This window comes from Ictidomys tridecemlineatus, chromosome 7 (assembly GCF_052094955.1).
Source record: "Ictidomys tridecemlineatus isolate mIctTri1 chromosome 7, mIctTri1.hap1, whole genome shotgun sequence".
Taxonomy (NCBI): Eukaryota; Metazoa; Chordata; class Mammalia; order Rodentia; family Sciuridae; genus Ictidomys; species Ictidomys tridecemlineatus.
The window spans coordinates 25,511,738-25,535,937 of NC_135483.1; the positions used below are offsets into that span (position 1 = coordinate 25,511,738).

The 24,200-nt window shown below is 33.5% G+C and overlaps 1 protein-coding gene across 5 annotated transcripts in view; it reads left to right on the plus strand.

Annotated features, from left to right (window-relative positions):
- The window catches only part of Csmd3 (CUB and Sushi multiple domains 3), a 1,083,924-nt gene that overhangs the window by 679,463 nt on the left and 380,261 nt on the right, over positions 1–24,200 (plus strand). For all 5 annotated transcript variants that reach the window (XM_005316223.4, XM_078016771.1, XM_040293722.2 and 2 more), the window contains 2 exons: positions 10,459–10,597; positions 18,336–18,523. In XM_005316223.4, the coding sequence (XP_005316280.1) occupies positions 10,459–10,597; positions 18,336–18,523 (327 nt within the window). The remainder of the gene's footprint in view (positions 1–10,458; positions 10,598–18,335; positions 18,524–24,200) is intronic.

Genomic DNA, 24,200 nt, shown 5'->3' on the forward strand with positions numbered 1-24,200 from the left:
CACATTTCTTAGTATGATCAAAAGTCCTTTTGGGGTTTCAGGGCATTGCCAGGCTCATATCATGTACTTCAAAGTCACATCTGTTAGCCAAAGTGCTGCGAAATTTGCGAAAGGGACAAAGGGTAGAACATAGTTACTTTTAGATTGTATTTCTCTCTTCACATAAACTTATGTTTCTGTTTCTTGAAACATGGGTAAGATGTTGCTTTCACTTTATTATTTTTTCAAGGGAGTAGTAGGTCACTAGAATTCCTTTGCAATGCCAAGCAACGCAAACTGGAGCTACTCCTTACCCCCAAGTTTGTACTCTTTTAACCATCCAGTAAAACTCTACATTTCTAATCACTGAAATTTTTCTTGTGACCAATACTACTAGTAGAGGCAAATTTTAAGTTACAATATCTGACTCACCAGAGGGATTTTCCTTTTGGACTTTGGGAAACCCATTTGTTTCTCCCACCTATATTCTGCTCATCTGGGGGCTAGGTCCAAGTGAGATAGCTTATTTATTGTTTACCAAAAGTTTTTTGCCTCATTTTCCATACCTCAAATGATCTGAGCATTATTACTTGGCTCTTTCTTAAATATAGCCATAACTAATTTTTCTCAGCTTTCATTTGCTTTCTCAGATTTGCTCTGAATTAGTTTGCAATGAACTTGTTGCAGATGTTCCTCATTCCCTAATCCTTTTGTACCTTCTCCTGGTAGCTGTCAAGCTTGAACATTTTCTATGAGTTTAGCATAGCCAGAATATACTTTATTTCTCTTCTCTTTTTTCCTTCCTTCCTTCCTTCCTTCTCTTTCCTTTTCTTTCTTTTATTTTCTTTTTTTTTTTTTTTTTGTGGTACTGGGGATTGATTCCAGGACCTCAGGCACGCAGGCAAACGCTCTGCTCTCCCACTGAAGTACATCCCCAGACCCGTAATGTTTATTTGCACACAGGTCAACTCTTCTGAATATTTATGTCATTCGGGGTGGTAAAGCCAAGTGCCACTGATTTTAATGGATCTGAGTCACAAATAGCACCTAATGCCAAATGTGGGAGTAGAAATCATGACTTCATGACTCCAAATGCCAATAGGAGCAAAAAGTAAAAACAAACAAGCAACAACAACAACAACAACAAAACACAAAAAAACAATAAGATGAACTTCATACATTTCCTTTCTGCTGCTCTTGGACTTCCAAGAAAAGTATAATAGGGAACCACTAGTTTGTGTCATTTTTTCCTAGGAGGATGCCTTCTTTTAATGTTCAGTAAGGAAATGTATGGACTACTGGAAATGCTGTTGTCACTTGTCAGTAATATCATTCTCGTATTGCTTTTTATTCTCATGAAGTAGAAAAATATTTACCTATAAACATATTCTAAAATGTGGGAAGACACACCTGCAACTTAGAGGGTAGCTAGCCTATTTTATTCAGTTCATCTTATTATTTTTTTTTTTTTTTGTATTTACACTATAGTCAGCAATGCCCTCTTGAATCTAAAACAACTCCCTGGACAAAACTGGAAATGCAATGTTGGCCTTCTGGATTACATTGTTATGTTTTTGAATATGAATAGGACATGATACATTGTATGAACTTCTTTACAGAAAAGGAGGATTTCAGTAAGTTAAATATGTTACAAGAGTCAGATGGATGCTATTGGCCCAAAGCTAATGATTTAATTAAGATGCCAATTTAAAACTGATTGAAACAAAAATCACCTCTTTCTTGTGGAGTGTCATAATAATTTCAAATATTGTTATCTTTTCAATCTTCCTGATAAGGAAAACAACAGGAAAAAATGTGTGATTAATAAATTGTGGAGCCATATTTTCCTGCTGCTTCTGAATTAGCAACTTATACCCCTTGCTAAGTAGGAAAAATGTATCAATATTGATCTCCATAGAAAACTGTAGTCTGGATAGCCTGCCTGGAACTTAAGTGAGTCCTAACTGACTCTTCTCTCAATTATTTGTGTGATGGAGATATGGCTCCCAATTTGTAAAAGCTGCAATAAGAAAGTAAGGGACATTGATGTGGTTTTACATTTGTCAATCTACCTATTTTTCTGTAACTGCTGGAGTCATAAGTTGTTCAGTTTTCATCCATCTCCTTTTAGGAGAGAGGAAGCTAATCTCTTTATATTCAAGAAGTTGAAGGTAATGACTCCAAGAGATTCACTTGTTGAGAATGAAGATGTCCGTGTGAAAGAGGAACTAGAATCCATGGATAGATATTTGCTCATCAGTTGACTTTTCTGCTTTCTTTGAGTATTGGACAAGAGGGGGAAAAAAACTAATGAAAACCTGGCACTTTGGAGATGAAAAGAGCTGTCTATTTGAAACAATTCAAGTAGTCAAAGACATGAGTTTGCTATGCATCAAATGAATACCAAAGGAGGTACCTGGACTTGGTTACAGAATTAAAAAAAAAAAAAAAATCCAATGAGAAGAATCAACTGTCAGGTGTGGAAGCAGAGAGATCACTGGAAAAGGTTAAATTCCTGTGTGTCAGGGAATCATGATACACAGGTGAATAAATATTGTCAATACCTGACAAATGGAAGACATTAGTGAACAGTAAGGGTTAGTGAGGGAAATGGCAACAGTCAAGAGAAGACAGTGACAGCAAATCTACTTCATACTAGTGCTGACCTCTCACAGGGAAAGGGAGCTAAAAGGAAAGTTAGCAAATGAAATATGAAAGAGGATACAAATTCTTTTCTATTCCAAGTGCTGAGTGGAACAGCAATTAGCAAGCACTTGTCTTCCCTCACCATGCTCCCTCCTGTCCTCCACATGTCTCTGGCCATTATCCCAGCAGGCATCCTGGGTGGGTGGGTGGAAGAAATGAGAGAAGTTTTTTTTTTTTTTAATTTGACTGACTGGAGGAAGTTTTTCAACAAAAAAAAAAGTGATTAGAAAGTGTAAGTGTCTTGCCAACATGTTTTTGACATGTAAAAATGTATATTTGAAGGCAGAAGACAGAGACAGAGGCAAGGAAGAAAAAAGGCTTCTGTTTTTGCTCCACCAACTTTAGAATGTTCCATAAAATGCTTATTCAAGCATGAACTTCCTTGTACTCAGAATAGTGCTCCCTGAATTACTATGGCTTATAGTCCTTCCTACTCTCTAGTGAGATTTCTGAGAAAATTCTTCAAGTGAATAGGATGAAACTAAAGTCCCTGGAGAACTGTTCAGAATAAGGCTGGACTTGCATACGAGATAAACTCTCCCTTTGAGGGTATGAGCTTTTCTCTTGAATCTCAATTAGCTTCAGAGGAAAAGACATTCAGAAATATCACATTCTCTTTGGAAAGAGTTATTTTATTGGACTAATGATCTGATGCATATATCAGAATTGATTTGTAGTTCTAAAGGACAGGATATGTGTTTACATATGTTACATAGTTATATTTAAGAATCAACCCCTTTTTACAGTACCTATTCATGTAGCATTCTGGTCTTCTGATCTCCTGGAGAACTACCATAGGAAAATTAATTAACCCATCTACAGAGTTCTGCTCCCAATTTCTTCTGAGCTAGGTATGAAGCAGGAGAAGAAGGGAAGGGGTTAGAGAAATGAGAGGAGATGCAGAACTGCTACTCACACTATCTCTGTAAGTCTATTTATTTAATTTGTGTGTTTCTGTCTCCCTGTTTTTATACTAGATTCAAACTTGAATTTCCTTTACTTTTTTTTTTGAACCATCATCCAATGTGCAGAAATTAAAAAGATCTGGTGATTACTTACCACACCTACAACCTAGAACAAGAAAGAGAATAAAGGAAAGAAGTGGAACCACCATTGTGTGATAGTCCCTGAGATGGCATCTAGATTTTATCAGGCGTATCTCCACAGAAAGACATATCGGACCAAATGATAGAATACTCATCTCTTTAAGTCACTTATTACTAAACCTTTTCAATCAAAACCCAGCTCTAAAAGTCCCCAACTCCCTCTGAGCACCTTAGTGCCAATTCTCAAGAGGAAGAGCTGTGAAACTCCACAATTCCCTCAGCATTTTTGTTCAAGATAATTTTGTTTTCTGAATATAGTCTGATATACTTCATACTCTTTCATATTGGTCTTAAAACATACTAGCTATTTTAAATGTGTCCTTTCTACTAAAATTAACAGGAATGAGTCAATATTCCAACTCAGATTATTTATAACAAATTTTCTTTAGTCATTAGAAAAATAAAACTGGATATACTCTATGTCTTTTATTTATCATGTGTTCTGCTTTTATTGCTAAAAAGCATTGTAGGCAACAGCCTGTATTTCAAAAATGTATCCAAATTACCTTCTCATCCTAGAAAGTTGTGACATCATTCAGGAGAATCTTAGAGGTACAGAATACCCATGCCCTCTTGGATTTTCTTGTTGTGGTCCTGTTTTTTCCACAACCAAGTTGTATCAGGGCATTGGGTCAGTTGCAGACAAGACAAAGAACGTGCCCAGACAGTATGGGGGAGATATGGTTTATTGGGGAAAGCTTATGAGGGATCAGACACTCATCCCAGAGGAGTTCAGTGGCCACATGCTGACAGAGATAGCACCTTCATCCCTCATAGTGCTTTTGCCAAGCAGTGCCTCCTCTCCCTCATGGAGTTTTGTCCAGTGACAGCCTACTGGATGAGTGACAAATATCCTTTCCACAGTGCCCTCAGTTTTGCACTCATCCTTACTCACAAAGGGATTTTATGTGTAAGACGGCAAAAGCAGTGACATCATTGATATTAGCTTTCTCAGTTAGCTTGTCTGGCCCAAGAAGCAACTGTCCTGATGTACATTCAAGAAAATAGACTTCTACAGGTAACATTAACTTTCCTAGTTCCCAGTGTGAATAAGAGAAAGTGTTTTTCAAGGTAATATGTATCTGGACTTTCTGGCTAGGCTTGCACTTACTGTTCCCTTAACTTGGCTAGGTTTTAGGAGACAGAAAGGAGGCGTTCAGGGACTTGAGTTGTTACTGTCCCTTTTCTTTAGGGATGAAACAGAGCCTAAAGAATAAAGTGATCTGAAAAATCAGAGTAAGAGGTCTTTAACCATGAGGATTTCTGGGTTCCACCTAATAGCTGCTAGAGTTACAGTCCTGAAATATGCATTTCAGCAAATTCCCTAGGTACCCACTAAAGTTTTAAAGCAATAATCACTGCACAAAACTTAGAGGCTTAACCTTATTAACCCCTCACTAACTCTATATTGCAGCAGCAACAACAACAATAACAACAACAACAAACACTTGACTTTCACACAGTTCCGCTCATTCCCTTTCTCTCTCTGTAAGCCTGTTTTCTCTTCATCTCTTAATCTAGACCATCTTCTGATATCTCTTTCCTAATATTTAGGTTATTACCTGACATTCCCTTTTCCAGACTTCCTACCCAGCTCCAGTATATCCTTATAATATTTCATGTTAGCTATAGATACTATGTGTCTCTTGAGGGCAAGTATAATGTCATAAAAACTTTGAAAAAAATTGAGTAACTAGCAAAGTATTTTATATATAGCAGAACTAAGTACATTTTATTGAATTAATAAGTTAATGAATAAAAATGATTTTCTATTGGAAAATCACTTAGGGGTTTAGAATCTCAAATTTATATTAGAAACTTTGGGAATGAATATTTCATTTTCCTAACATTTCATCCACCTTGTCTTCAATAAACTTATGTTAAAGAGCATAAGAAATGGGGATGTGGTTGTAGCTCAGTGGTAGATTGCTTGCCTAGCAGGAGTGGGGTACTGGGTTTGAAATTCAGTATCACATAAAAATGAATAAATATGTCAATTTACAACTAATTTTAAAAAAAAAATAGAGTAAGAAGTGCTTAAATAAGGGTTTCTCCTGAAAATTAGTTGAAAACAATCAACCGTGATAGCTCCTAACTTAGAATTTAAAGATATGAATTTAAGTCTCAGCTCTGCCACTATACTAGGCCTGTGTTTCTCATCAATTCATATGCTTCATGATTTTTATCCATCTGAAAAACAAGTGAAAGGACAAATCCAGTATTTTTATGCCACAAAAATAATTTTAAGATATAAATTATCCGTAAGCACATTCTAAACCAAAAAGTAAAGTAACTGTTTGTTGATATGGCAGAAATGACCAGCTATTGGTCTGCTAATTGAACTGGAAATGACCTCCAAAGCAAAGTAGGGAGACCCTACATTTGAAAATGGCAGCCATAGTCATCAGCTGGGTCTTGTAAGGATAAGAGAAAGAAGGCTTATTCAGTCAATAGATTCACCTCTTTGACTCTTTCAAGAATATGTCAAAGAAAAATTTCACCAACAGAGTTATACAGGTAACAAAGACTCCATTCATGACTATTGCAATAGGGAAGCAGACTAAATTTAACTCCTCTGTAAGAGATCGAGGGTCTTTAAGTATTGGGGCGAATTAGTAGAAAAGTACAAGAGGATACTAGTCAGTAAAATGGCCAATGTGATTAGGTCATTTGATTGCAAATTAGAATTTATTGAGGTCATTTTCCTACCCTCCCTTAGAAACTAAAAGAGCTTGTGATTACTTTTCAATGGGATGACTCCCAGATCACTAAGATGCTCCTGAATCGTAAAACTAGTAGGAGACTGGGAGAAGATTTATATCTCAAAGGGACAAAGAAAGAATATATGTTGTTGTTGTTGTTGTTGTTGTTTTGTTTTTTAAATAAATGCCTCAAGAAATGGAGGTAGGTGGGGCTTCAGGTGTCTAGCACAAGGAAAAAGGCTGTCTAAAGTTTAGTCTATCTGAAGGTGTCTTGGTCAGATGAGACCTAAACTGTATTATTTCACAATTAATATCTATGAATTTACTTATTTTGGCAGCTACCATCATTGCAGTTTGCAGGCTTAGGAGAGAGTAAGATCCAAACACAAATTCCATCCTGGTTTTTGCCCCAATGTAGTATTATCCTGGCTGTTGGCCAATTCATATTTAATTCTAAATGAAAACATTTCCCTCCCCCAAGGATTGCATATTCAAGTATATTTGATTTCTTCCTCTAAATGTTCATCTTTACCTTTTACCCATATTGAAATTTCTTTTGAAAATGATTCCAAAAATAGCCAAGGGCTCCATATTCTATTTCATAATTTTTATTTAATATTTTGCAGATCCTTGGATCTCAGCATTGAATACCTTTGGCTTCCTATGTAAAACTCCTCCATGTTTTGCATTCTTCATTTTGCTGAACGGAATTAGCAATGGCAGGTATATGCCAAGGGCCCAAGGACCAGTTTAGGCTTCTTTCTTTTAACTCTTTGCCTCTCATCAGTAAATGCTTGTGACTCTACCCCTCAGATAGCTCATATTCAGCTTCTCCTTGTAAAAACTTTATTTCACAATTATACTTTTCCTAGAAAATTCAAACACTCTCCTGATATTACAAACTCCCATTGCACTGTCTCTAATCCATTTTACTTTCAAGTTCCATTAAATGAAAATTGTATCCTTTGTATATAAATGTATATGAATCCTTTGTTTTAAATTGCTTGGTTCATTTTCTATATTATAACATACCAGAGCCTTTTTTAATCATCTTCCATGGTTTCCCATTACTTTTTGATTCTACAAAAACATGTCAGTGTTACTCAAAAGCATTGTGCATTGTACTGACAAGTCTTTATGCTTTTCCACAAGCTGTTGCATCCATTTACAGTATACTTATCTTCCTCCTCATGAACTCTGTCTTATCCTTGAAGACTGAAAACAGAATACCTACTATGAAGATTTTATTCATGTCCTCTAACATAAACATATGTATCTGTGTTATAGAATTTATGACATTTTACATTTTGTTTTTGCTTCTTTGATAGAATTCATGACATTTTACTTTTTTTTCCTGTGTGTTGCACTAGGGGCATTCTGAGGAAAGAAGACAAGTATTTTATTGGAAACAGGGTTTTAAAATCAAACTGCCTCTTTTCAAACCCTTGATTGCTCATATGCAAATTGTTTAAATGTTTTGCACTTCATTGTTCTTATCTATAACAATAAATCTACCTGGTCGAGTTATTTGGAACATTTTATAAAATAATTCAAGGATGTCTTAGCATAACACCTGACACATAAGAATTTTTCAATAAGTGTTAATTAGTATCAATGCCACATAGGCACATATTTGATTCAAAATAATTTCCATTAACTGAAATATAATTGAATAAATGAATGAACCAATGAAATGGGATTTGGAAAATATCTCAATATGGTCTTCATCTCCTGCTTTCTATACATTCCAAAGTTTTTTTTTTTTCAGCCAGAGATATTTATTGTGTCTGTGTATGTGTGTGTGTGTGTGTAACTTTTTAATGGGATGACTCCCAGATCATTAAGTGTATGTGTGTGTGTGTGTGTACCATTAGCAAAGAGTGTCTGTTAGTCACTAGGAATTGAACCCGGAGCCTCAGATATTCTAGGTTAATGCTTTACCAGTGAGTCACATTCTCATCCCTGTTATTTTCTTTTTTCTTTTTGGTAGCAGGGATTGAACTCAGGGCACTCAACCACTGAGCCACATCCCCAGCCCTATTTTGTATTTTAGAGACAAGGTCTCACTGAGTTGCTTAGTGCCTCACTGTGCTGAGGCTGACTTTGTACTCGAAATTCTCCTGCCTCAGCCTCCAGAGCCTCTGGGATTTCAGGCATGCACTACCATGCACAGCCCTGTTATTTCTTTCAGATTAATCTTTCTTAAAGTGTTGCACCTTTTTTTTTTTTTTACACCTGGAGAATAGGAGCTTATTTTAGATGTGTATAAACATTTCTTAAATTTCAATAGTTCCTATTTATTTTCAATTATTCTGGGAAAAAAATAATGCTACTACATAAAACTTATGATTTTATGTATGATTTTACTTAGGGAGAATCAAGATATATCATGTAAGACAAAATGAAAGTGAATATATTAAAGAAAAGTATTAAATGATTTAAGGAACACGTGAATATTTTGTATTGTAAGGTTTGGGCAATAAACTTAGTCTTTCTGTTTGTATTACTATCCATATTGCAGTTGGTGTCTCTTTACAAGTCAAATGTGTAGTATTATTAGTCCTTTGTTTCAAACTTCATTTCAATTTTTCTATATAGTATACTGCCTTCCACTTTGGACAGGTTTCTGCAGCTGTTTCATGTTTTCTCTCCAGTTGGTCCCTCCTTTTTTTTTCCCCTACACTTTGTCCCCTCCAGGCTTTTCTGCTCTTGCTCCACAATAGCTTCTCCAAATACAGCATTTCCCATCATGTGCCTGATACTTCCTTGGATCAGCAGGCTTTTTTATAGTGAGAATTCAAGGACCAGTTAAGAAGGCATTTTTATATTCCAGGATAATTTAAGATGGCAACTAAAGAGACAGAGAAATGAGTGAATTTGGAGATTAATTGGATTTGAAAATAAATGATAAGCATATAGAAATATGAAAAATGAATACTTAGCTTTTTGATTTATGCCACTCAATGGATGGTGACTTCATTTACTGGTAGAGGAAATAATGAAATAGAGCTTTGAGATCCTGTTTTGCAAAAGTTGACCTAGAAAGTGCTTTTGAGACTGTCAAGCTTTGTGAACTTTGGCAACTTGTTCTTTTTGCAAATTGTTTACTCATCTCCACAATAAAGTGTTTCTACTAAATGATTTAAATCAGCACTTACTGGACTTACAATACTATCATTGTGGTTTCAATTGTGTTTGAATTTAGGGAAAATCGAAGGGTAAAGTATGTGGAAAGATAAGCAAAGGATTTGAATTTGTTGTTAAAAAGAAAAGGGGACTGGAATATATGTCTAAGAAGGGGAATACATATCTAGGAAATAGTATGATGGATCAATACTTTGAATGGCATTTTTCTGTCAACTGGACTGAAGGAGTAGATGAATTAATAAATGAGAAATAAGGAAAAGCATTGAATTGATGATGGTCTAAATTTTAGTAGTGATTATGGAAAATGGAAGTTCCATGTCTTAGCAGATAGTTTGAATTAACAGGGTGTTTGATTACATAAATCAGTTAATGAAAGAGAAAAAAAACTAAAGTCAACAATTTATGTTTTATAAATCTTTAAAGATAAAGAACACAATGGAGATACAAAAAGATATTGAAGAGACTACATGTGTAGCTCAGAGGCAGAGCAGAGCACTTGCATAGCATGTGTAAGGCCCTGGTTTGACTTCCAGCACCAAAAATAAAATAAAGATCTACTTTGCACGTGGTGATGATCATGTTACTACTTCATATGCAAAGAAATATAACTATGTCATATATTTTAAATAGATTATCTTTTAACAGAAAACAATCATTTAATAACAAATTGATTAGTTCACCTTTAGTTTCAAAATTGTACTAATTAGCATTTAATAAGTATATATAGAAATTCATTTAAAAATTAGAGTTAGTATTAAAAATTATTTCTACAACTAATTATAAAAGTTTTATTCCTGCTCTCTGATTTTATTTTTCAGCTCCATGTGGTGGCCATTTTTCAGCTCCAAGTGGAGTGATTCTCTCACCGGGATGGCCAGGATACTATAAAGACTCTTTGAATTGTGAGTGGGTTATTGAAGCTGAACCTGGACACTCTATCAAAATTACATTTGAAAGGTCTCTGAAAAAATATATATATTTTTACCTTTTAAAGAAAAGATTATATAAAAGAATAGTTGGTATTTTTTTCCTTTAACAAATCAATGTATAATTTTATTGTATTAGTCAATTGTTGTGCCTTACATGCTATAGACTCTTTGCCTCCTTTTAACCTTTCAGGCTATTTTCAAGTTAATTTTCTATTTGTTTAATATTATATTTTTACTACTGAAGTATGCAAGATCGACCTTTTTTTAGTTTACGTATATGCACAGAGCTCAGATGAAAATGTGACCTTTAGCTTGATGAGTTTTGTTTTTCTATATTTTGAAGTGCCAATGAATTTTGCTTTGCTAGGTTTCTAGAGACAAAGTTGGTGAAAATGCATTCAAATTGATACTATATTGCAGTCTAAGACACTAATGCACACTGTCATATATGTTCCAAAAAAATTACTAGATTATATATGTGTATTAAAGATTGAAAAGTTGGCTTTGTTTCCTCCTAGGAAAATTAACATTCATCAATCATTATCATGCAATACTATGATATTTTAAAAATTAAAAGAATGATGTTTCTGCTCCATTATTTTTTTGGATCACTGTCCAAAAATCAAGACAGAATTATGTACAAAATCCCCAATTGTATTATTGACGACCCTCATCACCTAACCTCTTTTTTAAAAAAATTAAACAAATAAAAAAGCTTCTAAAGCATTGAATACATTTGATAAGAATATAAATAGAGCAGAATATCTTTATTATGATCTGATGATTAGATTTTACAAATACAACTTGAACCTTTCCTTACTCAAGAAGTCCTTCATTGATTTAATCTATCAATGCTAGTGTTAACATTTGCATAGAAAGAAAAAAAAACAGATTTTTTTTGAACAGGCATAAAGTATTATGCATTTTATGGGATCATCCTACCTTACTATAAACTTCACCACCTTACTATGCCTGTATTAGTTTGCTAGAGGTACCATAACAAAGTACTACAGACTAGGAGACCCAAAAACCAGAAATTTATTTTCCTACAACTCTGAATGCTAGAACTCTGAGATCAAAGTGTCAAAAAGATCATCTCTTCTGGCCTTTATCTTTAACTTGTAGATAGCTGTGTTCTATGTCCATCTTCACATGAGCTCTCTGTGCATGTCTGTATCTTAATCTCCTCTTTTTCTAAAGATGCCAGTCATAAATATTGAATTAAAGAGTTTCACTCTTATGACCTATTTTATCTTAATTAGCTCTTTAAGGGCCTTTGTCCATGGTCACATTCTTGAGTTACTGGGGGTTAATATTTAAAGGTAGATTTGTGCATGGTGGCACACACCTGTAATCCCTGCAATTTGGGAGGCTGAAGCAGGAGGATTGTGAGTTCAAGGCCATCCTCAGCAATTAGTGAAGCCCTAAGCAACTTAGCAAGACCCTGTCTCAAAATGAAAAATAAAAAAGGCTGGGGAAGTTTCTCAGTGGTTAAGCACCCCTGAGTTCATAGCACTAAAAAAAATAAAATTAACAAAATAAATAAATTTCAAGATAGAAATTTTATGGGACACAATGTATGCAATAACAATGACCTATATATTTTAAAAGAGTTTTTATTGGAATAATTCAGCATGGTTCATTTTGACTTATCTTAAAACCATATCCTGTGTGTGTGCGTGTGTGTGTGTGTGTGTGTGTGGTGCTGGGGATCGAACCCAGGGCCTAGTACATGCGAGGCAAGCACTCTACCAACTGAGCTATATTCCCAGCCCCCAAAACCATATTCTTTGCTAATTGTTTGACATGGTTTCTATTGCCATAATAATTTTAGAAAGCTTAAAACGCATATTATTTATTTATTATCAAATTTTTATCAAATATTGCTGTTCCATGAGTGAGGAACTAACCTTACTTTATTGTAGAGAATTGTATTTGCTTTGAAATGTACAATATAGCATGGTTTTATTGATTATATTATTGAGTAATATAAAAATTATAATTCAAGACAATAGAACAGAGATTTTGTCCATATTTTTCATTTGTAAAGCTTAGAGCATTACATTTGAAGCATAAACATATTTGTCAACCTATCATAATTAATGTGATTTTAAATGAATCTATATATATCAAGTACATGATTTGAGTATTTTCTACTTTAGATTTGCCATTGTTTTATATCAGAAGATATGATATAAATGTAATTGAAGACTTTCACATTTCATTATGTTTGTATAGTTCATAACATATATCACTCAGTGCTCACTGGCTTAGTGGTTTTTGTTGCTTTGTTTTGTTTTGTTTTCTACTCTACTTCTGGCTCTAATTCCTTTGGGCAGAATCATCCCTCTTGTGAAAGCCTGAGAGTTACTGGCCTCTCTCAAAGTTACTGTGCTCCTTATTTGTATCATTTTCCTTCATTCTCACAAAAACCATAATATAAAGGGCAACCAAGAGGATTACTGCACAATCCAGAATAATTTAAGATTAAGTAAGCAAGCTTTTGTTGTCCTAAATTATCTTCATAGTCCCAATCACAGTAGTAAGTGCATATAGTGCCACAGTTCCCTCTCTTATCCGAGATCCTTTTCTGTATTTAGTCTCTTTGGCCTTTAGGATCTTCAACCCTTGTTTCCCCTTTCTCCTGCCAGCCTCCAGTATGTAGCAGGGCAAGTCACAAAATACCTGTTACTTTCATGCAGAACAATTTAACTATTAGTTTCCCTGACTACCCAATTGGGTTATGTCAGGGAATAAAATGGATTTTACCTTTCTTTCCAAACATGCCAAATATTCATCCTTTCTTCACCTTCCAATTGAACAAAACCATAAAATATCATAAAAATGATATAGCTTCATGATATAACTATAAAATATTATCTTATTTTCATTTTCTTATATTTATTTTTTTTAAAAAAATGTTTTTAGTTTTTGAAGGACCTTATTTATTTATTTATATATGGTGTTGAGAATCAAACCCAGTGCCTTACACATGCTAGGCAAGTGCTCTACCACTGAGCCAGGACCTCAGCCCTCTTATATTTAATTTTATAATGCTGCATTAGCCTACAACATAAGATTAGAAAATGAGTTAAAGGAAAATAAATGCAAAATGCATTATTGTATTCAGAAGCACCCCCTGTTTGCTTAAGAGACTGATTAATCATTATTATATAAATACACTCCTTAAGTCTATTAGCACAAACTAGGCTACTTAGAACTTCCCACTTGAAAAGTAGTTTGATTACAAAGAGAAGCCTGCAGTTCAGAGTATATATACTTTAACTTTTGAATTTAAACTTCTATTCAAAGGCACTATGTTTTCTGTCCAAAATTGTTACCAGGTATTTCTATAATTGGTGGATACAATGAGCCTTCTGGCAACTTGCCTATCTTGTTTAGATACTTTAAAATTGTCAAAAGTGAATACATATGACATAAACCATCCCAAATTTACCCTCCTAGTGAAATCTTTCCATCCATTTTTATGTCACAATAGTTAGACAAAAACTTTATTTATCTTATATAAATATAGCTACTAAGAATGTTTTATTCTGTCACCATTTTATTCTTATATGTTTATTAAGACACAAATCGTTTTAATTAGAATACAAACAAGAAAGCTAAATTGAAAAGTAATTTTTAATACTTGTGCACAATAACAACCATATCTCATTTCTCAATTCCTAAATTACCAGCTCAATTAAATTACATATCTCATAGCCCCTTCACTTCCTTGATACCAATTCTTTAAGAAACTATTCCTTGTTAATTGGCTGGAAAAATCAGGTTAGAATGCCTTACGAAATAATCAATGCTATTTTTAATATTTTAGAACAAACAGCAAGTCCTATCAATGTATTTTCTTTAACTCATATTTTATATAAATAAAATTGTTCAAAATCTTCCCACCCCATAGTGCTGGGGATTGAACTAATGTTTTCTTCAATATTTTAGAACAAACAGCAAGTTTCTTATTGAGGGTTGAACCCACTATTAGCCACCCCTCCTCTAAGGGGTCGGGGGGAACTATAAGATTCTTGATTTGCAGTTATCTGAAATAAAAATTATTTATTTTCTTCCATTTTTCTTTTCTAATGACCTTTTAAGGATTTGAGGCTTTGCTTGAATGTTCTCCATACTTCATGTGCTTTGTAGAAAACTTGATTGCTATGAGATTATACTTGTATTACCCACCCATCACATGGTAGGAGTAATACAGTAGCAAAGGGATATTCAAGTAACTTCACTAAGTTAAAAAATAAATGCATTTTAACCATTAGTTTAGTGAAAAAAAAATCACTTGGAAAGTAGACACACACACTCACATAAACACAAACCACTTCCTTGTATATCGATCCTATAATGGTTTGGTGCTTCATTTGTCTAAAGACTATTTTGAAAAGCAGGATATTATTTAGAAGTGTTTGATACATACTGGGCTCTTGAAAAACCAGATTCTCCTCTGATTTCTGTCTAAGTTCTTGTAGGAAGACAAGACTTTATTTATTTTTTATTTTTTTTATTTTTTATTTTTTAGTACTGAGAGTTGAACTCAGGAGTGCTTCAGCACTGAGCAACATCCCCAGCCCTTTTTTGTATTTTTTTTAGTGTTTCAGGGTCTCACAGAGTTGCTAATTACCTCACTAAGTTGCTGAGGCTGGCTTTGAATTTGCCATCCTCTTGCCTCAGCCTTGGGTGCTGCTGGGATTATGGGCCTGTGCCAGGGCACCAGCTAAACTTTTTAATATTTTCTTTCATTCTAAGATATTTTCGTACAATTTGGTTCCAAGTAATGAATTACATTTATTGTAAAATTCACGAATAACTTAAATTGACTTGGTTAAAAATACATTTTGAAAGCTCAAATAATATAATTAAGATGGTGGAATAGCTATTTTGTAATTATTGTGCAATTATTCTCAAATACAGAAATTGACTAGAATTAATCTACAGAAAAAAACTTGAAGATTTTATTTACAGATATATTAGTAATTAGTTGTATCCTTGAGATTCTCTTAAGCAGAATAAATCAATAAGATCTTAAGAAATGTGATTTCTATCAAATACAAAACAAAATAACAATAATACCAACAAATATATGGTTTTCAAAAGATTTACCTGTTTTTAATACATCCAAAAATTTAATGTCTTATTCTTAGATATGTGGAATAATTTTTATTTTTACCTCCTCTCACAGTTCCTAACATTTTTCACTATCTGGCAGCTCCTAACTCAGTAAGACAAACTCATTTTACAATTAATCATCCAAAGTATGTCTTTCCTTTCCTTTTCCTATCTTCAGCTCCCTGACTAAATTAAAATCTTATCAGTATCAGTGTCCCAGAGTTTTTTTTTCCAATATTTAAGTTAATGAGGATTATTTTAATTTGACCAGAATGGGTTTGAATTATATCAAGAATGTTTTTTTTAATGGACAACAATGCATGAGTAAGATTAGGTCCCATATCATTTTTAAACTCATCTAGTGATTCTATATTATTTGTTCATTGTAACCAGTATATTTAATGTCATAAAGGAATGTTAGAATGAGGCCATTCATGAGAAATTTATTCAACCATCTTAATACACACAAATGAGTGAAATTTAATTTATTGTGTTACCCTATTCCATTTTGCATGTTATAATTTTATAGTTCCTTAGAGCAAATCTGTAATGATTTTCTTTTTAAAGATTCACTGCTACTGAACAACATTCTCTATATTATCAGTTAATGTTGCTACTCTATTAAGAATTAAGTCTCTTTATGTCTCAATTCCAAGTAATCCCTGACTCTTCTGTGTATTTTAATTTGGTTGTTGTCAGCTCACTAGCAATCAAAGTGAAATTCCAATTTCAATATTCATGATAGATTGACTACAAAGCAACCATATAAGGAATTCACAATGCCTAATTGCCTGATTATTTTCTTAAAGTACTTAGTATGTTTTGTGTTTTTCTTTCTCTACATTATTATTACAGATGCAATGTATTCAAGGTTGCAATATAAGAAGTAAGACAAATGTATAAAATTCACACATTTTACCAAGTATTTTGCTTAACGGGATGTAATGGGATAGAAATTAAAAAACATTCAGACTGTTACTCCTTAAATGGCATTAAATTATGTATTTAATTTTGACCACTCTTTTGTCATTTTGTAACAATATCAGAGGTTGATATGATATAATGAATTAAAACTTTTAGGCATTTGTTTTGCCTAAACTTGAGGGTTTTTTTAAGGAATAATGTGGTTTAATCTTACATACTGAAAAATTCTGATAAATATGATAGTTATTCTCTGAAATGTTCTTGAAAGTGTGTTGGAGATACTAGAAAAATAACACTGAAAATATATTGGAAGATACATTTTATTTATTTATTTATTTTAGAAGATACATTCTAAATGTGTGAAAATATATGGGTAACACCAAAACATCCAATTATGTTGAACACTTATTTTTGTAAATTGGTAACTATTCTAAAGAAAAGACATTTTGTTGTTAAAATATATTTGTTCTTTTATTTATCCAGTAAACATTTATTGAATGTTTACTATATACAAAGCATTGACAAAAACAGATATGCCTGACTTCAGCTTATAGAGTTTTAAGAAAGACAATTGTCAAACTAGCAAACACAACAGTGATAAGTATCACAAAGAACATAGCAAATTATGCAGAATAGTAGAAGAACTAGCCTACATTGTGAGGCCAGAGAAGGTCTTCTTGACAATATATTGAAGCTGAAACTGAAGATGTGTAGGAAAATCTTGGTAGAAGTTACAAAAGAATTTCCTGGGTTTCTGGGTCAGCATGGGAAAAGCAATTAGATGTTCAGCTTTTCATGAGTGGAAGAGAATATAATTATCTGATACAAAAGAATGTACATATATATGTATATATTTTTGTTCTGTATTTATTGGCTCTGTATTTGTTGCATTTACAAAATAATTGTATCTTTTAAAAAACTGAAGTCGGCAACAGAAGTAACAAAAACCTAACCATAAAAGCACTAGCATAGCCTAGTTGTTAGAATCAAATGATGTTAAGGCCTCTATAATTTAAGAAAATCTGATATGGTTTTAAATTATAAATACTGCAGTTTCCTTACCTGTAGAGTAGGTATAATAAAACAAGTTACTTTATAGGTTTAGTGGGATTACTTAACAAATTTATAAGGTAAACTTAGCAGTTTCTGGTACTTAGTAAATATCAAATACATCATCGTTAGTTATTAATTTATATGTAGAACTGCTATCTATTGTTATCTACTTATAATGAAAAATATTATTTTCAAATACAAACTATATATGAATTTTAATTGCCAAGAAAAATTTGTCCAAACATATATAAAGCAAATTTTAGAATTCAAATTTATATATTAAGATGAAAATCTGATTTACTGATTCAAAAATAACATGAATCACATTTTTCCATATAAATTTTTACAGCAACTAGAAGTGATTCAAGAAATATACTTAGTTGATGAACAGTCTGTTTATTTATTGGTGATAATCCATAACATTTGAAAATGTTTACTTATGAACAAGCATGTACATATATGATTTTAATGATCATTTTCTATAGGAATGAGTTTATAACTTTGGTAATTTAAAAGGACAAGTATGAACTTAAATATTAGAGAACCTAATGAAAATTATAAATATGCTAAAAATCTCAAGTAGAAATTTAAATAACAATTTAAAGCATTATTTTCCTACATAGCATTATTCTAATATATTTCCATATGTTTCTTAACCTTAGATTTCAGACTGAACTGAATTATGATGTTCTGGAAGTTCATGATGGACCAAATCTTCTCTCACCCTTGCTTGGATCTTACAATGGCACACAGGTGCCCCAGTTCCTATTCAGTAGCAGCAATTTCATATACCTACTCTTTACAACAGACAACAGTCGTTCTAATAATGGTTTCAAGATTCATTATGAAAGTGAGTAATTACAAAATATTTTTTGATTTCTCTATTCTGCTTACCTTGTATTTTGTATTATCATGTGTTATTAATAGAACTGGTAGCTCTAATTATCTTTTAAAATCAAAGATTTTCTTGAGCTATGAGAATGCTATTGCTTTATAAGATATATGCTTTAGTAAATTCTGCAATGGATTTTCCAATAATATCTATCTAATGTTACTACCAAAGTAAATACTAAGGAAATGGTAGAAGTATCAAACAATTATTTTAAAATGAATTCATGTACTAATTATTTATGTTTGATTTTAAAAAGCAGACAATAGGCAATAAGTGTCTTTTAACATTTACTTCACAAATTCAATTTTTAAAAATTTTTCTCATATTATTCACACATTTTCCATTTAAAATATAAAATTTCATTTGGATAAAAGACTGAAAAGTAAAATATATATGAATAGGAATATAATTAACATAACTCGTCAAACACTATATTAAAACAAGCTGTAATTCAGAGTAATTCATAATAATCTCAATTAAAAGCTCATACTTCTGCTTAAAAAGTCTAAACTATGTCTTATTTAAAGGGTTTTTTAAAAATATTTTTAGCGGACACAATACCTTTATTTTATTTATTTATTTTTATGTGGTGCTGAGGATTGAACCCAGTGCCTCACACTTGTGAGGCAAATGCTCTATCACTGAGCCACAACCCGAGCACCTTTAATAAAGGTTTTTATAACTCAGGAATTTACATAGGAAAAAAAATTCTGCTTTTATTTATAAACATCTTGAAAATTTATACCTTTGTGGCTGTATTGCACATACATATATATATATGTGTATATGTACATATATATACATATATATATTATACACACACACCCCTAAACTCACATATGCACATATTTTTATCATGAAATGCATTACCATATTCCTTTGCATGAAAGTATTTTGATAAATGGATACATGAGCACATTTGAGAGAGTTACTATAAGACATCTGTATATCAAGATCTTGAATTAAAATGTTTAACATTTACTTATTAACACTGACATAGTCAATTTTTAAAGTTTATTTCAAAATTAATTTTTGCTAGCAATTAATGAATATCAGTATACACCCATATTTTCATTTAGTTCACTGCTGTATCCTATGCCCACCAAATTAAATGTAATCCCACCTCACCCAAGGTATGTGGTCTCTGTTGTTTGTCAGAATCAGGTCTATTTTCTTTCTTTCTTTTTTGTTTTATTTGTTCTTTTAAGATATACATGACAGTAGAGTGTATTTTGACATATTACACATATGTGGAGTATAATTTATTCTAGTTAGGATCCCATTCCTGCGGTTGTATGTGGTATGGAGTTTCACTGGTCACGTATTCTTATATGAACATAGGAGGATGTGTCCAGTTCATTCTGCTGTCTTTCCTATTCCAATTCCTCCCTTCATTTACTTTATTTAATCCAATGAACTCCTCTTTTCCATCTCTCCCTTATTATGTATTAGCATCCACATATCAGAGAAAACATTCAGCCTTGGTTTTTTGGGGATGGGCTTATTTCACTTAGCATGATAGCCTCCAGTTCCATCCATTTAGTAGCAATTTCCATAATTGCATTCTTTGTTATGGCTGAATAATATTCCATTGTGTGTATATACCACGTTTTCTTTATCCATTCATCTGTTGAAGAGTACCTAGGTTGGTTCTATACCTTGGCTATTGTGAATTGAGCTCTATAAACATTGATGTGGATGCATCACTGTATATCAGGCACAGATCTATTTTAAGGAGTAAATGAAACCATACATGTGAATTTTTGAGCAGGATGGCTATCATGCAGTAAGTTCTAAGTAAATGATGCTTTTTTATGTTTTTCCTATAAAAATTAAACAAGAAATTAAAAATCAGAAGTCAAGCTGAAATTCATTCCTTTTGTCAATAAGTTTGAACCACTTGCAGGTTCTTGGTAATATAGTCCTATTATTACTGAGGGTTATTGGTTTAGAAGGCAAAGTGGAAGCTGAGAGCTAAGGGAGGTTGAAGCTAATGAGAGACATTTTATATTGATTTGTTGAATCTGGTGGGAGGTGGTAACTTTCTATTTAAATTTGCTTATAAGAAATCACATTTTCTCATTTTACTTATTTTAGTCTTGAGGTTTATTTGATATTATGAAATAGTTTCCAGAATTATATATACTTTGTTATCAAGGAGACATGCTGAGGGCCATTACCAAGTAGGAATGACGCATCGAAATTTCCTTGCCAAGCGTACCCCATGCTGCTTAGAGGACATTTGATGGAACATTGCATGCATGCTTTAATAAGGTGACCTTGCTCAAGGACCAAGGCGGATTCGGGTTTAGAGCTGATCAGGTTTGAGGAAGTAACCGGCTCCTTGAGTTTAAGGCGTTGCCAGTTTAAGATAATGCGTTTTAGGGAAGTTGGAAGTTGAAGATTATTGCTGGGATTAGGGTGTTCCTGCTGCTTGTTCCCGTTGAGTTCTCGTGAGATTAAAATGGGATTTGGAGATAGCCTCGTGGAGGAGGTGGTTTGTGCGGGAGAGCAGAACGCGTTTGCCCCTGGACCTGTGTGGAGGTGGTGTGAGAGCTGGAATAAAGAATTGCTGTTTGAACCTACAAAGCTGTGAGTGCCTCGTGATTCTGGTGCCAAGCCGTACGGGCCACCAAAATGCCAAGGCCAATGTCTCGGCTTGGCACCAGAATCACGAGGCACTCACAGCTTTGTAGGTTCAAACAGCAATTCTTTATTCCAGCTCTCACACCACCTCCACACAGGTCCAGGGGCAAACGCGTTCTGCTCTCCCGCACAAACCACCTCCTCCACGAGGCTATCTCCAAATCCCATTTTAATCTCACGAGAACTCAACGGGAACAAGCAGCAGGAACACCCTAATCCCAGCAATAATCTTCAACTTCCAACTTCCCTAAAACGCATTATCTTAAACTGGCAACGCCTTAAACTCAAGGAGCCGGTTACTTCCTCAAACCTGATCAGCTCTAAACCCGAATCCGCCTTGGTCCTTGAGCAAGGTCACCTTATTAAAGCATGCATGCAATGTTCCATCAAATGTCCTCTAAGCAGCATGGGGTACGCTTGGCAAGGAAATTTCGATGCGTCATTCCTACTTGGTAATGGCCCTCAGCAGAGACATAAACCTTTTTCTCTGACACCATTTTTTTTTTCCTCTAGATGAAGTAACTGGGCTTTTTCTTTCAAACGAACCATTCACAAAGCTCAAAATTAGTTGATTATTAATCAAAAATTTTTAAATATATGACATTAGTTAGTGAATTTTTAATTTTAAAAATTAAATGTATTAAGTAGAATTTGATTTCTATAAATGGACAAAACCCTGTGAAAGGGATTTCTTGCAAAAGCCACCACTGCTTGCACTCCAGGTCTCCACTGTATGTTCTTTCCCAAAGCCCTTTCAATCCCATTCTATATTTCTTTCAAAACAAAGAGATTGAGAAAACTGTACCAAAAAGATATGATTATTTATGGTATTCAATACATATTAAAATAACAACAATTGCATACTGTAGACTGTAAGAGCATAATCCCCTTTTTGTTTTAGTCATTTTTCTCTCTGAAGAAAAAGCACTTCTGTGTATTATGTTGTATTGCTTGAAATACAAATACTTATTCAGCAGTAGTCCTGAAACAAATTCCCCATGGATGCTAAGGGACAATTACATAAACTTTCCTTCAATATTATAAAATGCATATAAATTATAAATGGATGTAGAACAAACCCATAGACTCAGACATCCATCTTTAAAGGCATATTTTACGTTCATGTGTAGATATATATATATATATTTTTTTCACATATGTAAAATGGTACACTTACCACAAGAATGGGAAGTTATACTCCATGTACACATGATATGTCCAAATATATTCTACTGTCATGTATAACCAAAAAGAACAAATTAAAAAGGAGGTGGTATAGTTGTAAATAATGTACAATTTAAATAACAATTGATTATGAACAATAAATATGGGGAAGGGGAAAAAGAAAGCACAACTTAAAATATTCATATATTTTTATTACATAGGAAAAATAGGCAGAAAGTCTGTTTTGACTTTTTAAAGTTCTACACAATAATAAGAAAAATGAGAAAATGTTAATATCTTTTACTATAATGTCAACATAAACTTCTAAAAATTATGTATACTGTCAAAATATAAAAATCTTTCCAAACTATCAATTATGTTGTAATTTTAAGTAATGACTATTAGTAAATTATACTGACGTGTTCATCATGATCTTTCTTGTTTTCTCAATTCTACATTTCCATTGCTATGAATCGTGCCTTGAATTGTTTGCTTGTGAATCAACTATAAAATGTTTACTTATACTTATTCCATGACTTCTAGATTCACATAGCACAGTAAGAAGCATATAAAGAAATGCTTAATTTCTCTTTATTCTTCAGTTGGTTAATGAAAGAGGATAATTAAACATGTACTGTCCACTGGCCTTTACTCAGATAACATGAAACCATTAAAATCACTTTTGAATAATAAAATTTTACTGTAGTTTAACTATAATTTACATTACATATCACCTCATTTACCTGCATTTTCATGATTTCATAAGATTTCACTGACGTTGGAGTTTTAAGATGAAGGAAAGTTGTATGTGATCAGTCCCACTAGAGGAAGGTCCCAGAAGGAAAGGGAATCTAAGCAAGACTAAGAGAAAGCCAGGATAGGTGGCCTAGGCCTATAATCCCAACTACTTGGTATGGGGGGTGGGGGCAGATGCTGAAGCAGGATTCTCACAAGTTCCAGGCCACTTTGCGCAACTAAGTGAGAACCTGTCTTAAAATAAAATTGAGAAAAGTGATGGAGATGTAGCTCATAGTAGAGCACCCCTGGGTTTAAGCCCAGGTTACAACAATAATAGCAAAAGACTGAGAAGATTGTGCACTTTAAGAGGACAACTGAAAGTATTCCTGGAAGAGAAAGTAAACATAAAACTAATCAGATTTATTTGCTCAGGAAGCTGAGGTAGGAGGATGGAGAGTTCAAAGGAAGCCTCTGCAATGGTGAGGCACTAAGCAACTCAGTGAGACCCTGTCTCTAAATAAAATACCAAATAGTGCTGGGAGTGTGGTTCAGTGATTGAGTACCTTTGAGTTCAAACCCTGGTACCAGAGAGAGAGAGAGAGAGAGAGAGAGAGAGAGAGAGAATATAACCATTGGAAAATAACAGAAATTAAAAATATTAGAGTCCAATCTGGGACTCTTTGAATTTAAAGATGATATTGTAAAATTTGGTCCCATTTGCAGTAGTGTAACCAAAAGCTCAGTCCTTGTCCCCAATGCCAACTAATGCCAGTTTTGAGAAAAAGGAAACTGAAGTTTTATTTGCTAGCAAAGGAGAAACACAGGAGACTCCTGTCCCAAAGTGTGTGACTTTCCTCATCAGGAAGGACTGGAGAGTTTTAAAGGAACTCTTTAAGGGTTACATTCCTGATGTGCTGGTAAGGGGGGGCCCAGGGCGCCCTCCTGGCATGTTAAGATTCACTTGTTAATTTGGGAGATATTCACTTCCTAATCCTCAATAGGCATCTCCTTCCTGTAGTGGGTGTGTTCAAGGGCAACTAACTAGGGGAAGAAAAGATAACACTGTCTCCCTAATCTTGTTAGGGAG